Here is a 17,500-nt window from a genome sequence, read left to right as displayed (position 1 = left end):
GAAACTGTGTAATGATATTTTCATTGTGAGAGAGACGGGTGAAATGGAGATGGAGGAGCAGCTGTTCGACAAGCTCATATTCCTGTATCGCTCACCAGAGACCATGATCAAAATGACACGAGAGAAAAAACCTGCGCCAACATCAGACACATGATCGCTGAACAAATGATCTCGTGAGGTGTTTTCAAGAAAAGACACAACACGCTCTGAACTTTACTCTGTACAATGCATGTGTTCTGTTCTCACTGGCATCACGTGAAACACATTGACTGTCATTCCTGTAGCATGCTGATAGATTTCATTCCCACAAAGCATCTACACATTCTACTGTTCAGGTTACTGTTCTAGAAATGTTAGTGTTCAAGTAATAAACATTAACTTACAACTCCAAAAGAAATGTTTTTATTGTTAAAACAAATTTCAAAACCATAAAACACAAACATGAAACAAGTTTCTCAGCCAGAAATGCTTCATATGTTCTTTTACTTGACTGATCACAACATCTATCTCACTGAAAAGAGACTTTTTTAGTGGTTCAATTTGTGTTGTTTATAGTTTAATCGCAGTGTTTTCTGCTGCAGGTGTCAATGTTGTCTGTTCCTCAGACATGAATGTACAATTGCTTTGATAACAAATGAGTTTACCTAGAATAATGAAGAACATAACTGAAGAAAACTGTTGAGATCCACATGTGCACATGATGTCAGTGAACAGAAACTGAACATGTCAAACAAATATATCATGCAGCGTTTGCATCTCAGAGATGGCTTGAGGTGACTTCGACATCTGTCAGAATGAGCAGAAATCCCTGAAAGAGAATCACAACAGGAGGTAAAGATCAGAACGGAACAATCACATTGACCTCACACTGACCTCACACTGACCTCACAGTCAACATGAAACACAATGTTGTGATGTCATCTGAACTAACACCACCTGGGGCCTCCTTTAGAAATGTAGAGAAAAGCTGCCTACGCACAGGTGCAGTGTGTATATGAGCCTGTCTGTAATAAGGGTCGAGTACAGGAGACAGTCACAGCCTCCTGTCACACGACTCTCAGAGCGATACAGTATTTATACAACAGTCGGACGGCACAGTGTTTAAATAAATCAGGAACAACATCACAGTTCTTTAAGGGAGGTGTGAAGATGGAGATCTGAAACTGTCTGATTGCCCACAATTTCAGATCATTTTTTAGGTGTTTTCTGAACGTACACACTTTGAGATCATTAAATCAAATTAACATCATGTTATAAAGGAGGCCTCATAACACACTACATATGTTCATACAACACGTATGACTGTTCCGTGTTCCTCAAGCAGCACAAACACCAGCTCCTAATAACACTGACGATGACAACACTGCGCTCACTCACGTTCTTCAGGATGATGTTGGTTTCACTCAGACTGAAGCCCTGCGGTACAGGTAACTCAACGCCCGTCTTCAGGTGCTCTGAAATACACCAAACTATCAATCAGAAATCATCACAGATCAACACACATTGACTGTACAACAGTTGCGTTTGTTTTTTAATAAACATTGAATTCAGTGTTACGTACAGAATTCTTACCATTCAACTTTGGAAGAACAAACATGTTCACAACCATCTTTACCACTCGTTCAAGTGCTTCTGTCTGTACAATGACACATTACACAAATAAAACACAACATCACTATTCATTCATTCATAATAATAATAATAATAATAGTGAGTTATGCATGTGTTAGATCTCACCTTGAAATCACCGATCTCAGAAGATCCGAGAGTCAGAGTTAAACTTCGTGCAGCGATAAAGACATAAGAGTTTTCATGTTTAAATAAGAAGAATTCAGAAGAACGCAGTCAAACACAGCTGTGAAACTCACTTGTTCATTTTGAAAGCAGCGGTCAGATGTTGATTTTGAATCTGAGCGTTTCCACTGAAGAATCCGTTCTGCAGGACGACAAGATCTCATATTTCTCTCATCTGATTTTATTACAGTAATTTCACATTACTTTACATTATGTCCATACATACAGTTATCCACATTATGAATAACTCCACATTCACATTATTACTGTAGTGTAATGTTATTTGTGTAATCAAGACTCGCTGTTTAAATGCAGTTTTAATGTTAAAGGGGTCATATGACACGGCTAAAAGGAATATTATGGTCTGTTTTAGATGTAACTCAATGTGTAAACAGGATTTAACGTAAAAAAACGCTGTGTTTTCCACATAACGTGCATGTTTGTATCTCTGAAACACACTGATTTTGAATAAAGCTAATGGCTCAGAAAAGCGAGGTGTGCTCTGATTGGCCGGTTCACCAGTGTGTAGTGATTGGTGGAATACTCTAAGCGTGTGAGGGAAATGTAACGCCTCTGACCATATGTGGAACATCACGTTCATTTTACATTTACGCATATGTCAGATGCTTTTATCCAAAGCGACTTACATTGTATTATCCTATACATTTATACATTTGCAATCCCCTGGGATCGAACCCACAACCTTGCATTGTTAACGCAATGCTCTTACCACTGAGCTACTGGAAAGGTTCCTCTTCAATTGTACTGACAGGTACACCACCTTACTTGAGGATACATTTGGGCGGTCTTTGTCAAATCAGACCACCAACTGATGTAGATTTGTGAGGGTGTGGTTACACCAGGTGTTTCAGACAGGTCTGGTTGAGCATTCGCTTTAACACAGAATGACTCTCACACCTTCATTTCTGCAATTTGACATGTCTAATACATGCATGAGCACCATATGACCCCTTTAATACTGTTATGGCTGAATCTCTTTCTCTGTTCTCCTCCTCTCACATCTTTCTCTTATTCTTGTATGTACGTTTTTAGCTGGTGTACGCCCTTTAAAACCACGGATCTGAGAGAGCGTGTGGTCTTCCAAGAACATTACACTGTATCATGAATCCATTAAAAACAAGTTAAACCAGTGGAGATGCTCATGTGTGTGTGTTTGTGTGTGAATTCACCACGTCCAGTCTGAAGAGAGGGGTCAGAGTTCCGTTCTGTTGAACAGCAGAGAACTTTGCTGAAGCGGGAACATGAAGACTCATCTCTCCTGGACTGAAGGAGAACATGGGCGTCTCACTGGCGTATAACATCACCTGCATCTTCATGTCTGGATATAATGTAGACAGCTGAACACAAATCACACTCCACATCAGTCTGCATCAACATACAGTATTTATTCTGTTTAGTGTTATTTGTCTGCACCGTGGGTCTGAGAGTAACACAGTTTCAATCCTCTTTACATGTTTTCAAAATTGACAATAAAGCCTCAGATGTTTCTGTGTGATTGACATTGTGTGAATTCAAATGAATCAGACATCTGGTCAAAGAGTTACACTTTATATTTGTGTGTGATCACACTGAGACGCTTTAGAAACAAAGTATCACAACATTCTTGAAGGACATTCATTCTGCACTGGGCTCTTTTACTTCTTAATCAATCCATGTCGTGACTTTTCAAAATCATATTGTTGTCAATCCCTTAAATAACCAAATCAACAGCATGTCACAATGATCACATTTTCTCCAGTGACTTTTGACCAGTAGATATAAAGTGTGTCATTAGTGTGTCAGTTCTTGTGGAGATCTACTGACCTGTGGGATGAAGATGCTGAACTGACTGGTGTTCAGATGGATGGGTGAACTCTTGGGTATCTGTGATTGACACATTAACACTTTTTGATGGGTTTAGACACGTTCTTACTGATTCCCACTATTCTTTGACATTGATTTCTCATTAAATCCATCATCTGCGCTATATCAGCTGATTTTGAAGTCGTTTTTATGTGGAATTGTGTAAGTTCTTTTGTTCACCATGTCATCTGTGATGTGGATGTGAAGCAGTTCAGCGCTGAAGTATGAATACATGGCTGAATTCATGAAGAACTCTGACAGACCCACAGACATCATGTAGTCTTCTGTGGACGGCAGGTCAAACACTTCAGGAGAGAACGGCGGTTCAGACGGAGAACTGATGCTGTAGAATTCACCCTGACACGACAACAACAACATTCACATGACAAATATATCACGCACACATTAATATTTCTCATAGGCAGAGGTGGACAGTACGAAGAATTTACCTGAGTACAGTACTTAAGTACACTTTTTGAGTATCTGTACTTTAACTTCACTGTATTTTAAAGACAAATATAATACTTTTTACTCAACTACATTTATAAAAGATTCAAAAGTAGAAAGCGGTTTCCATGTAGTGGGTTTACTATGTGCTCAATTCATCTGGCTTCTGATCTGTCAGGACCTTTTAATGTTGCCAAGTATTTCAGATTTTCTAAGCTTGCTGTTTTCTTGCAAGCTTTGTATGGCAATTTGGCAGATTTTTTTCACCCAAATCAGGCAACTCTCTAATCTAATGTAAACATTGGAGCTGTTACACCGTTGATAGCGCTCTAAAAAGGCAAAATAGAAGAATAAAAGAGGAAAAAGGCACATGTTAAAGTGTGGTGTAATCATCTGTGGGTTATGATCAGTCAAAGATCGTAGAAACATTGTCATGGAAATGATCGGCATCACGGCTAAACTGTAAATAAGCATCACATACACCTTGAGCTACGCGTGTGTGTTAATGTTTGATCTGCTGCTTCATCAATTAAAGTTTGGAAAATAATATTTTTTACTGAAGCACCTATAGTTGAAGTATTCCTGTTGAAATAAAAACAAAAGAACCTTGGCCGAAATACACATAAGATGTAATGGATTTAATGGCTATAATGGAACTTGTTGTCTACTTGTATGTGATGGATTCTATTGGTGGGATGGTAAATCCTATTGGAATAAAACTCAAAACACACAACAAAGAGGAATTTAATTTAAAAATCTCATTCTAATTCCATAATTCAATGTTTTTGTATTTGCAGTTAAAACACAATATCCACAAATTTACCATTTTCCATATAGGAACCCTACTCCAAATAAGATATTTGTAATAAAACCACAGCAACTAAAAATACCATAGTTTCATTATACTAGATATAGTTCATGTTTGTAGTTAAATTATTGTAATACAAATGGTACTAAATCCAACAAACACGTCTTCTACACTTGACTATTTACAAGAACCTTACCGCTTACTGGTAAATTGCTGCTAAAACTGGTAAAGGGAATATACAAAATAAAAACCACTACTCATAAAAACATACAGGCCTAGGGGGATAATGAGGATAATAAGGCTTTATGATTATAAAGAATTATATCTGAACTAAACATATATGTGCTAATACCACTGATACTGTGAGCGTGTATTCAGTAGGTTGCAAATATCACGCACACATTAATATGTCTCATTGTTCCAGTGGAGACTGGCTTTTAATGTAAAGTTTCTCTTAATATTGGGGTTAGGTGTGGATAGTTCAGTTTGTGTGTTAAAGAAACATGTACAGCTGATGACAGTTCACTTTACCTTCATGTCTAACTGAAAGCTGTTCTCTGTCACGATGGGAGAAGACATCAGAGGAATACTCAGATAGATAAACTGATTCACAGCTACGTTCACTGCAACACAACACACAATCATATCACTGCAGTTCAGTGTGGAATTCATGCAAACTAAATCTAACACAGTTTTTCTCAATTGCTAAAACACTAAACCCTATTGTCTGAACCAAATGCTCAGTTGCCTGAACCCACTGATTAAATCAATCACTCTTTTGGCAAAAACATAAGCACTTTTCACCTGCTGAGACACAACTTGCCAACACATTTTCATTGTGATGCACCCGTGCTGCATAATGGTAAGCACAGGTGACAAAAGTCAAACACAATTAAAGCACAGGTGTCACCATTTGAACACAACAACTCAAAATAGATCACACTTGTGGCTAATGATGTGAGGGAACATATACAGTAAACCAGTTCAGAGAGCACTGTTTTGTGAGGCCCTACAGTGGATAGAAATCTAAAAGGAAGAGTGTGTGTGAGAGGAGGTCGAGGAAGTCGAGGAAGTCGAGGTGGTCAAGGTGGTCAAGGTGGTCAGCGAAGACAAAGAACAGTAATATCTGATGAAATCAGAGCTACTGTGATTGACCATGTTCTTGTCTATGGTATGAGCATGAGGGAGGCTGGAAAAATGGTACAACCAAACATCAGTAGATTCACTGTGTCCACCATAATCCGAAGATTTAGAGAAGAGAACAGGTAATTACCTTTTTTTTGACATTATAGTACAGTATGTAAATGTTGACAGCAATTACTGCATGGCATATTATATACTGCACCACAGTATACTGTAAGTAAATATATGTTTCAGTACATCACTGTACTAATGTACTGTAGTATTGTAATGAAGGGTTGGTCTAACTGATAGGCCTTGTATTCCATGTATATTGGCCCAGTACGGAGACATGATGCTGTGGCTGAGTAGTGCACTTATTTGTATATTTCTGTACTTTATTTTTACATGGGCTTACTGTACACAAGGTTCAAAGGCATAAGATTTCTGTTTGTTTTTACAAGTGCTACGTGTAAATGCACAAGATTTTTGTTTTGTTTTTTGTACGAGTGCTAAATGGACTGTTTTTTTTGTTTTGCAACATGCATTTAGCCTACAGTGAAAAATAAACATTTATTTCTCCAGCCTCGTGTCCTGAGCATTATGTTTTCTATTTTTCTACGTAGTGTTTAGTGACTGTTCCGTAGTGTTTTTAATTTTGATTGACTCGGGGCACGATTTGACAACATAGTTCAGTTTTGAGCACAGATTGAACTGTTTTGAGGTGAAAGTATGGTTTTGCTAAAAGAGTCTGAGGTTTTGTGAATGTAGCTTGAAAATTGGGTTTTGTGTTCACTGTTTAGACAAAAGGAGAGCAGCTTTCAATAAATGTGTCTTAGCAATCGAGAAAAACTGTAATAATAATATGACACTAGAGTCATCACACAACCGTGAGCAGGTGAAGATAACATAAAAAGCTTTAAAAAGCTAGCTTTAAAAAACACTGACAGATGTTGAACATTATTTGTTGTTAGAAGGTCACAGTGCTGAGTGTGTATTGGCGCTGCTGTGTTTCTTCTCTGTCAAATGTATGTTTGTGCTGTTTGTGCTTGAGATGAGTACCAGAGATCTGCTGAAGGTGCTTCTCTACATCATCAATCACTTGATTTACTGCTGGACAAATCTAAAACACATGACATCATCACAATCACAACAACTTATGATGTTCATGAAGTGTATTTATCTGGAAACATGACATACCTGCTGACGTATCATATCTGCAATCAGTCCTCTAAACTTACTGACAAACGGCTGAAAGATAAAACTGCAACACACACACACACACACACACACACATGAACACGCGCGTAAATCCTCATCATCATCGCCAGCACACACACATGAAATAAGTTCTGAAACTCTTCACAGACAGTGAAGTTTGTAAACAGAACTGGACACACCTTGCTCCTCCGTGAAAGTTGACAACCACACCTGTGACATCAGCAGTGCAGGAGATGATGGAGATGAAGACACGAGCAGATTCATCATCACTGAACTCAAGCAGTGTGTTGACATTAATACTGTTCACCAAGAGATCAAATGAACCGCTGTCATGACTGCACACAGAGAGAGAGAGAGAGAGAGAGAGAGAGAGAGAGAGTTGTGTCACTCCTTCATTATAAATGATGGATAGATGTGGTGTGATGCGATGCGATGCGATGTGATGGATGGGTGTGATGGATGTGATGGATGTGATGGATATTATGGATGGATGTGATGTGATGCGATGCAATGGATGTGGTGTGATGGATGGATGGATGGATGGATGGATGTGATGGGTGGACAGATATGATGGATGTTGTGTGAATTGATGGATGGGGTGTGATGTGATGGATGGACAGATGTGATGGATGCGGTGTGATCTGATGGATTGACCGATGTGATGGATGGACAGATGTGATGGATGTGATGTGATGTGATGTGATGTGATGGATGGGGTGTGATCTGATGGATTGACAGATGTGATGGATGTGGTGTGATGGATGTGGTGTGATCTGATGGATTGACAGATGTGATGGATGGACAGATGTGATGGATGTGGTGTGATCTGATGGATGGACAGATATGATTGATGTGGTGTGGTGTGATGTGATGTATTGACAGATGTGATGGATGTGGTGTGGTGTGATGGATGTGGTGTGATCTGATGGATTGACAGATGTGATGGATGGACAGATGTGATGGATGTGGTGTGATGTGATGGATGGACAGATGTGATGGATGTGGTGTGATCTGATGGATTGACAGATGTGATGGATTGACAGATGTGATGGATGTGGTGTGATGGATGTGGTGTGATCTGATGGATTGACAGATGTGATGGATGGACAGATGTGATGGATGGGGTGTGATCTGATGGATGGACAGATATGATTGATGTGGTGTGATGTGATGTATTGACAGATGTGACGGATGTGGTGTGGTGTGATGGATGTGGTGTGATCTGATGGATTGACAGATGTGATGGATGGACAGATGTGATGGATGGGGTGTGATCTGATGGATGGACAGATGTGATGTGGTGTGATGTGATGTATTGACAGATGTGATGTGATGTGGTGTGATGTGATGGATGGACAGATGTGATGGATGTGGTGTGATATGACGGATGGACAGATGTGATGGATCTGGTGTGATGTGATGGATTGACAGATGTGATGGATGTTGTGTGATCTGATGGATGGACAGGTGTGATGGATCTGGTGTGATGTGATGGATTGACAGATGTGATGGTTGTGGTGTGATCTGATGGATTGACAGATGTGATGGATGGACAGATGTGATGGATGTGGTGTGATCTGATGGATTGACAGATGTGATGGATGGACAGATGTGATGGATGTGGTGTGATGGATGGATGGATGACTTACATGACGCCGAAGTGTGTGGCCCAGCTGCCGGTGACAGCCAATGAGAGGTGAGAAATCTTGACGGATACACCTGTTCCCTGCACAAACGCTAGTGTGAAATCTGCAATACTGCTCTGCACAATCTGCATACTACACACAAAACAACAAAAACACAACATTCAGTATGATGACATTTTGTCCATCAGCTCATGATTCAGTATCATTCAGTGACCGGTGATGTATCTGCAGCAGATATTATAAACCCTTTACAGATTACGGCCTCAACTGAACGTCTGAACATGTGTTTTGTTTATAGCTTTTCCTCTAATAACATTCATGAGATGATGAGACGTCAGATATTATGGTTATAAAAGTAATACTTCTGTTAACGCTTGTTCAGCTTCTGACATTGTGTGTTTGTTTGTGTACTTGCTTTGAGAGGGTGTAGTCAATAGTGCCGATTCCGATGTCCACATTACGGTGAACCTCTGGAAGTTCAGTGCTCTTCAGTTTCTGCTGGATCCACACAGACATCATCTGAGACCCTGACAAACACAACACAACACATTACACAACACACATATACCATCAGAACTGCAAGAGTCTGTGGTGTAAACTTGACTACAGGATTTGATCTGGTGCACGTTTCAGTAAGGAAGTTCAACCAACACCGAGTTGTGAACCGAAATGTGAAGTTTTTGAGATGAGATGCGAGACTTTAAGTTTTTGGTTTCAGAACAGGTGATTTGAGTTAGTTCTATCAACTCTGGGTTGGCTTAGCAGTTAATCACGTGCACCACAACTACGACAAGTCATCATCAATAGAGCTCCGATATTACCATTCACCATGGCAACGGCACCATAAAAAGTAAAATGGCAGCAGAAAGCACTTGAGAGTGAGGCACACTTTCCGCCTAATCACACAGTGGATTTACTGATGTCCTGAATATGACGTCAGTTTAATTTAATTAAAAGATAAATGTACCAATAAACAAAGAAATAAAATAAATAAATTGTATGTTGTGACTCGTAATGAGTGCTCTAGTGATGTGTGCAGGACACCTGTAGGGCATCAGACTCATGTTCAAAGTTAGACTGATCACCGCTTACATTCACCACTAGTGTATATGACTCAAAGTGGTTTATTTCATGTGTGTGAGATGAGGATTGTGGTGTTGTGTAGCTCTTACCGTGTGTGAGGCTCTTGTGTGTGAGTCGAGTTTGAAGTGCAGGATGATCTGCATGTGTTTGTGTTAACATGAGGAAGAAGAAAACAAGCGTCTGCATCTTTCACCTCCTCCTGCTGCTGCTGACAATATAAACCTCTGTTTACACTAGAACATCAAGATTAAGAGAGATGAATGCACGCCACGCTGTTCAAATCTATCGCAATATAGAGCTGATGATGCACTAATGACAAAGAGAAAGAGCTTTTATTAATCCAGAAATAACTGTTATACTTATTCTAATGATTGATGAAAACTGTATCTTTCTGTGTCATTAGTTATTGTGTGTAAACTGTGAGGTTGATGTCAAATGTTGACTCTGAGCTCAGCTGAAAGTCTTTAGACTGATAAATCAAATCGATTCGTGACATTATTTTTGAATGTCTGTTGTCATGCTGAAATCTCACTGGATGATTACAAATAATGACTGAAGTTTGGCGGTGTAAACTAATATTTCCTGCCGTCACAAACACACAAGATATAAATAACATGCTCTCATGAGGTAGACAGACTTTTCTCAGTACTCCACATCACTTCCTTAAAGCACAGAGAAGTGAAACACATTATCTGAATAATATAAATACACACACACACTGAAACACCTCTACACACACATGATTCAACTCTTTTAAATGAGCTTTTACACACATACAGTATCTTTGAATAGAAATATTACTGATATTGAGTTTTGACATGGCTCTCTTGATTCTGATCTCAAACCTCCAAGATGTGTTATTCCCTGATAACCAACGCACAAAACTGATAACACGCGGCCATCCTGCTACTACCGGTCATTGTTACATGTGTATGTTATGATTACACATAAACTTAATACAAAATGTGTTTTAATAACTAACACAATATTATTTTTACAAATGATTAAATGACATTACAAGTTCTTCTTGTTTAAACTCTGTGTCTTGTCTTAAAGTCAAAGTTAAGCGTTTTTTCTTTCTTTTGCAGAAGCTCTGCAGTCACAAGAAATCATCTAATGAAATCTTTTAGTCACACCACGTCTACACTATGAGTTTTTATGACAAGAAAAAATCAAATTGACAAAATATGGAGATGCAAGATTTGTGAATGCCATCAGTGATATGGTTTTCAGTTCAGACACCTCAAACATATTGAGTCTGGAACTGGACACACGGAAACAAGATGTTACAGGTTTAAACATGTCTTAATAAAGGACACCACAGGGGTCTGACCCTGACAGCTCAGACTAGTCTTACTAGTTACTCATCTCATTTTCATCAAGACTGCTCATAACTTCTTTATCTGTAATAGAAATCTATCCAGTATTTCTATATTTACAAATGCACAACCTCATCAGTGACAGAAGCTAGGACTAAGGGTTTAGTTCAGTCATATAAAAAAGCTGTATACACTTGAAGACATATAAAAGACAACCGACCTGAAGTTGACCGTCAGTCAGCACGCGTGTGTGTGTGTGTGTGTGCGTGTGTGTGTTTGCGCGCTCAGAGATTGAAATACTCTCATGACTTTCTCCAGTTCCTCATTGTGTGAATGGGTGTGTTTCTCCTCATACCAACTAAAGATTTTTACTCACCGATACACTTTTGTGTGACAAGAAACGGGATTTGATTTGATACTCACTTTTCATTCAATCCAAAACATCTCCATCTATTTCAAATAACACCACTTTCTACAGTAGACTCACACATCACAGTCTGTCATGACTCTCATCTCATGTGATTCTTAGAGCACTTGTTCTCATCTTCATCATCTTTATCATCATGATCTGTGTGCAGGTGTCAGATGAGTGTGTGATATCTGATGTGTCTCATCTTACAGCGCTGTGTGGTTTCCTGCTGTACTTTTGATGCTCTTACTTCCTGTTTGTGTTTCGCTTCTTTTGTTATGCTTTGTGTTTTGTTTCTTCCCTGTTTGTCAGTCATGTCTCATCTCGCTCATTTTACCCTAAACAATCTCCAAACACTTCGTGTACATGTGGCTTCATGTTGCTTGTACATGCACGGGAAAAAATGGACTTCATGATGCTATCCATCCATCTATGCATAAGATGAGCTTTCTCTGAAACACAAATGCTTGAACATGTTTCTTCATTGCGTGTGCAGAAAAACATATTTACATTTCATCCGAGTAACAGAATTTGTTGAAGAATTCCATCAGAACACTTCAGGGTAAAGCAATCCATTTAATATTTGTGTTTATATCGCATTGATTATTAAAAGTGTGTAGACAGTGTAGGCTAGATTTGTTCACTGGAAATTTGAGGCCAGAATAAATCACTTACATTAGGGGGAAAAAAAGTTTATTTCCAAATTGAGATAACTCCGTTTTAAGAAAATGTTTTAAATTACATTTTGTTACCATCCATTCCAAATAATATCAATCATACTGCAGTTGCTTTGTTTTGATTTAAGCCATGATAAATTAATAAATCTACTAACTAACACAATAACAACAAAATAAAGACACATTTTTAAAAATGTTAAAAACGAAGTTATCTCATTTCGTAAACAAACTCTTCATTTGTTCTGTTTCTGGGTTGTAAAGTGTTGTAGTGTTGTAAACAACATGTTCATTTACTACAAAATTTGATAGATGCGAGTTAAATATAGATTAAATATTCACTAACCCAAACCCTAAACATAAAGATCATAGAAAACGATCTTTAGCCTTTTAAAAAAATATCATTCTGTACAATTTCTAAGCTTTTGTGCCCATGGGGACCTCCACTATGTTCCCCACAGTGACACTAGTCCAAATGAGTGGACACGAGTCCCACTAACATATAAAAACCAAGTCCACACACACAGGCCCAGAAATCAAACACAACACAAGTCATGAAACTCATTTGTGCAGAAAACAGCCGGTATTGTTCATGTGAAACATCTTTTATAAAACCAGCCGTCATCCATGATGTTCTTCCTCATGTTTTAGTGTTTGGCAGAGTAAAGTCTTGTCAGATAAACATCTACAGTATCAGTGCCGTGACTTCCCCAGTTTCTATTTTTCAGGTCATTTCCTGGTGTGTTATTTGAGCAGGTGCTGTTGACGTGTGAACAATCAAGCGAGTATTATCAATCATGAGTATTAGTAAAAGTAAAACTTCTACTTCTATCAAAGATAACACTTGTAGTCTTGGCAAACAATTCAAACTACACAACTACACACGTGCAAATGAATGATTAACCCTGTGTTTGAGACGCTCTTTTGGGTCATTTCGACAACACTTCTTGTTCTTCTAGTCTCACATCACAACTACAAAAACATCTTCACTTGAAACAATCACTGCTGAGCTGTTTTATTCTCAGACTTCACAAATCCTCTCATTCATGAATGCTGATAAATCCATCTGAGCCAACAGTCACAATACTCCCTCTATTGGAGAAAGAATCATTTGGACGCTTAAACCCGTGTTTACGTCAGAATCAGTGTTTTCGGTCATTATCGCTCGTCCTCTTTTCAAGTCAAACCAAACAATTGAAAGACATTCTTAACATGACAGAAGCATCTCTTTATGGACACAGGAGAGAAAAGCAAACGGAGCAACTAACAGAAAACTACTGCAGTAGCAGAACGGGATATTTGCACACAGGGTGATACTAAAATCTCTGCTGGCTAAATCACTTCTGCTCTCTAATTGTGACATCATTTGTCACTCAGCAACAACAACGTTTACTAAAAAACTCTTCAGCTTCAGTGAAGCGACAGCGCTGCAGAGGAGTCTTGTTGAGATTCTCTGTGATCAAGTCTGGAGATATGAACTTTGTTTTGGATCATATTTGTGCATGTAGTTTAAAATGGCCTGAAGAACTTCTCATTGGTTATCGATGTATGATGTAGTTTTTAGATAATTAGACTCACGTCGTCACGTCATATAAAATCTTGCTATTGTCCAGTTCTAATCTTTTTTTGGAAGAGTGTGTGAGAAACGAGAAGAGCTCGACACAACGTCACAGATAACTCAGCTGCTCGTGACAAAGTTTACTTCTCTGAACAATCCCAGAATTCACCAGAGTCTGAATGATTTCTAACGTTTTCAATAAATGAATCAACAGTCATCAGAATGAAGGTTTATTCTGTTCTTGTAAACACTACTGTTATAAACGATGTATATTTAACAAACACAGTGATCTGTGTGTGTCCACAGACAATATTTACATCATATCAGTTTAAAAAAGCATTCTCTTCATGTGTGCGACACACACACACACATTAAGGAATGGAGACATTGTCACTGTTGGGGGCTTCAGGAAAGTTGGTGTATTTTCCCACGAGGGTGAGTTTTGGAGCTGGCGATGTGTTTTTAAGCTCTATGGGTATAAAGACGTTTGAAGCGCAGTGTTCACTCAGATATTCTCCTCCCTTCTCTTCATAATCCTGACGACTGATCCAGCCCGGACCTCCAGACGGGTTCCTGAGAGCCCATTCACGAGCCCCAAACCACGAGTCCAGAGTGCCTGCATCTGCCTGAGACACCTGACACACACATCATCATCTTCATCTTCAACACTTAACAGTTGTTATAATAAAGACATCTGACACTGTGTGTGTGTGTATCATGTGACTGAGACCTGGAAGTGTGATTGGAAGGGTCTGATGGCCAGCAGTTCTCTCTCAACTCTCTCTCTGACGCCGCTGTACTGCAGGTTACCTCCGGTCAAAAACACATTCTTCACCAGAGCCTCCTGCAGGTCAGGAGGATATCTACACACACAAACACAATATCATCTCACAGTCAACACAACACACGATTTTGTGATGTTTAATAGACGTACTCACTGTTCCAGCACAAACTGCATCGTCTCCATCAAACCCATCTGTTCCTCGCCCATCAGAGACGGCTGGAATAAGATCTCTGGCGCTCGCACGCGCTCCGTGCCCACAAACAGCTGATGATACTCCGCCACGTTAAACAATGGCTTGAAGAGAGTGGAGAAAACCCACAAACGTCACAATGAGCAGACGAGCACACAACACAGAATACAAGTGTGCTGTAAATCACCTGAACATCACTGCTCTCCTCAGTCACATCTGAATCCACAACACTCCCTTCATCCAGCGCAGACTCCATCTCTGACACCTGATACAACAACACACAAACACAAGCACAGCTGCTGCATCCATGATCTTCTGAGAGTCATTCATGACACACACACACACACACACACACACCTCTGTCTTCAGCGTGATCTTGTGCTGCTCCACGCTCACACTCAGTTTGTGAATGTAAGACTGAAGCTCTTCAGCTGAATCCATGTTGAGCTCCATCAAACTCCTGTGAAACAACTCTAGAGATCCGTCCTCCAACAGCTCCTGAACAACACAACAACAACAACAACACAACTTTAGTGCTGAGTAATAAACCTTGTGATACGATTCCAAACTAATACACGAGACAAAACAACCACTTCAAAAGTTCCCCATTGACCAAGTACTTTAAACATACTGGGACCTGGAATCACTGAGCTCGCGTCTAACATCTCACTTCAAACCTCCTTTCTGGACAGATGAAGTCCTTGATTCTGATTGGCTGAGCAGAGTTCTAAGCCATTATAAAATACACCGATATATAATGGCTGAACACACAACACAGCCTAAATATCACTTTATTTACTTGATGAACCCTTACTAAGCATATGGAGTAACCGTTTTATAAAAGCAATAGGCCGTGTGAAGCAGTGTGTTACAGGGCATTTATAACAGCTACAGGGTCTAAGGCGTTGTGCTTCCCGCCGTGCTTCACGTTGTGCGTGAAGGCGCATTTGTGTGTGTGTGCAAGCGTGTGTGTCTGCACCTGTACAGTGAGCAGTGTCTGCAGGCGCTTCTGATCCTCCTGTAGTTTCTCTTCTCTGCGCCGGTTGTTGATCTCCTGAAGTCGTTTGAGTTGTTGAGCTTTTCTCTCACTCCTCTCCTCACACACACCCGTCACACGCCCGGAAAACGCCAGCTGAACACGGTGAACCTCCTGCTCGTAAAACTCCACACGTCTCCACTTCTCCAGCTCTGTTACACACCATTCAGACCAACATCACAACAAACTCAGTGTGTGCCAGCACTCAGCACATCAATGTCTCTGTGTGTGTGTGTTACCGCTGTGATAGTCGAGTGCGATGTAGCTGTGTTGGTGCAGCAGTTCCTCCATCCGGCTCAGTGTGATGGCGTTCTGATGTGCTGGATATTTCAGCTGTAAGAGTCTCTGAAGATACACCGCCGACGGACCTCCACCAACATTCACACGCTTACAGTTCCCCGCATCCAGCCTGAGACACACATTAACATTCACCATCTGTGACCGTGTGAGGCAGCGGGACTGTGGTTGGGTGTTGTTGTACCTGCCATTGATGACGGGCAGCACATGGGAGCAGTGATACCCTGATGACAGCACGAGACCCGTGTGAGGCAGATCCAGACCATGAGTGATGTTGTTGTTATAGAAACTGAAGAGACTGTCCACACCGTACGTCACCTGTGGGACTCCATAACACTCAAAGAGAAGCTCTGACATCATCTGTCTGCTGTGAAGAGGATTACAGGGCGGCTCGGTGACCACCACGGGATGATCCACGTGACCCTGACGACACACACACACACACAATAATACACACACACACAACAACACACACACACACAATAATACACACACACACAACACACACGGCTGATCTTTCACTGAAACGTTTTTCATTTAAGGCCAAAAACAGAGTAAAGAATAACGTTTTCTCACTTTAAAAGACAAATCTTGAACCTTTATATTTGTGTTTTAAATTATTAACATGTTCACATTTAGTAGATGTTTTTATCCATCATGCCTTACATTCCATTCCAGCTCTACACATCATGTTTTCCTGTTAACAACATGCAACCAGCGGCACATTAGAACACGACATACACGTGTCTGCGTGTGTGTGTGTGTGTGTGTGTGTGTGTGTTAGTGTGTGTGTACTTGAACATCTATCTTTATGAGGACCAGTTTGAGATTTCTGAGACCACTTTAAAGGGCTGTTTGAGGTTCAAGACCTGGTTTTAGGGTTTAGGTTATAATCAGGTTTAGGTTATAATCAGGTTTAGGTTATAATCAGGTTTAGGTTTTAATCAGGTTTAGGTTATAATCAGGTTTAGGTTATAATCAGGTTTAGGTTATAATCAGGTTTAGGTTATAATCAGGTTTAGGTTATAATCAGGTTAAGGTTATCATCAGGTTTAGGTTATAATCAGGTTTAGGTTATAATCAGGTTTAGGTTATAATCAGGTTTAGGTTATAATCAGGTTTAGGTTATAATCAGGTTTAGGTTATAATCAGGTTTAGGTTATAATCAGGTTTAGGATATAATCAGGTTTAGGTTATAATCAGGTTAAGGTTATCATCAGGTTTAGGTTATAATCAGGTTTAGGTTATAATC

At 39.7% G+C, this 17,500-nt stretch overlaps 3 protein-coding genes across 6 annotated transcripts in view; 1 reads left to right on the top strand and 2 right to left on the bottom strand.

Moving 5' to 3' along the window:
• si:dkey-11f4.7 (piezo-type mechanosensitive ion channel component 2) overlaps nucleotides 1-312 on the top strand; it is a 47,115-nt gene extending 46,803 nt beyond the window's left edge. The window contains exon 52 of the mRNA XM_056755034.1: nucleotides 1-312. This exon is cut by the window's left edge and continues 117 nt beyond it. Within this exon, the coding sequence (XP_056611012.1) occupies nucleotides 1-154 (154 nt within the window). The 3' untranslated portion in view covers nucleotides 155-312.
• A 74-nt stretch (nucleotides 313-386) lies between these two features.
• On the bottom strand, nucleotides 387-11,890 carry bpifcl (BPI fold containing family C, like). Of its 4 annotated transcripts, none has more exons than XM_056754702.1 (16): nucleotides 11,724-11,890; nucleotides 10,071-10,214; nucleotides 9,314-9,425; nucleotides 8,902-9,030; nucleotides 7,432-7,587; nucleotides 7,232-7,295; nucleotides 7,094-7,154; nucleotides 5,444-5,535; nucleotides 3,838-4,014; nucleotides 3,619-3,678; nucleotides 2,985-3,152; nucleotides 1,869-1,936; nucleotides 1,738-1,780; nucleotides 1,573-1,636; nucleotides 1,378-1,454; nucleotides 387-808 (listed from the first exon to the last, which is right to left on the bottom strand). In XM_056754702.1, exons 2-16 carry the CDS (start codon nucleotides 10,165-10,167, stop codon nucleotides 758-760), a joined length of 1,419 nt encoding a protein of 472 aa, XP_056610680.1. In that variant the 5' UTR covers nucleotides 10,168-10,214; nucleotides 11,724-11,890; the 3' UTR covers nucleotides 387-757. The 4 variants fall into 4 exon arrangements, with proteins under 4 accessions (XP_056610680.1, XP_056610678.1, XP_056610681.1 ...); XM_056754700.1 differs by lacking the exon at nucleotides 11,724-11,890 and adding an exon at nucleotides 11,521-11,697; XM_056754703.1 differs by lacking the exon at nucleotides 11,724-11,890 and adding an exon at nucleotides 11,521-11,697 and having other exon boundaries at nucleotides 10,071-10,186.
• A 2,265-nt stretch (nucleotides 11,891-14,155) lies between these two features.
• Nucleotides 14,156-17,500, bottom strand: part of actr5 (actin related protein 5) — a 5,175-nt gene continuing 1,830 nt past the window's right edge. Inside the window, exons 2-9 of the mRNA XM_056754115.1 lie at nucleotides 16,433-16,671; nucleotides 16,191-16,360; nucleotides 15,895-16,103; nucleotides 15,273-15,413; nucleotides 15,103-15,180; nucleotides 14,880-15,019; nucleotides 14,672-14,804; nucleotides 14,156-14,576 (exon numbers count right to left, since the gene is read on the bottom strand). Of these exons, the coding sequence (XP_056610093.1) occupies nucleotides 14,313-14,576; nucleotides 14,672-14,804; nucleotides 14,880-15,019; nucleotides 15,103-15,180; nucleotides 15,273-15,413; nucleotides 15,895-16,103; nucleotides 16,191-16,360; nucleotides 16,433-16,671 (1,374 nt within the window). The 3' untranslated portion in view covers nucleotides 14,156-14,312. The remainder of the gene's footprint in view (nucleotides 14,577-14,671; nucleotides 14,805-14,879; nucleotides 15,020-15,102; nucleotides 15,181-15,272; nucleotides 15,414-15,894; nucleotides 16,104-16,190; nucleotides 16,361-16,432; nucleotides 16,672-17,500) is intronic.

Source organism: Triplophysa dalaica, chromosome 8, assembly GCF_015846415.1.
Source record: "Triplophysa dalaica isolate WHDGS20190420 chromosome 8, ASM1584641v1, whole genome shotgun sequence".
NCBI lineage: Eukaryota > Metazoa > Chordata > Actinopteri > Cypriniformes > Nemacheilidae > Triplophysa > Triplophysa dalaica.
This window is presented reverse-complemented; position numbering and strand designations above follow the sequence as displayed.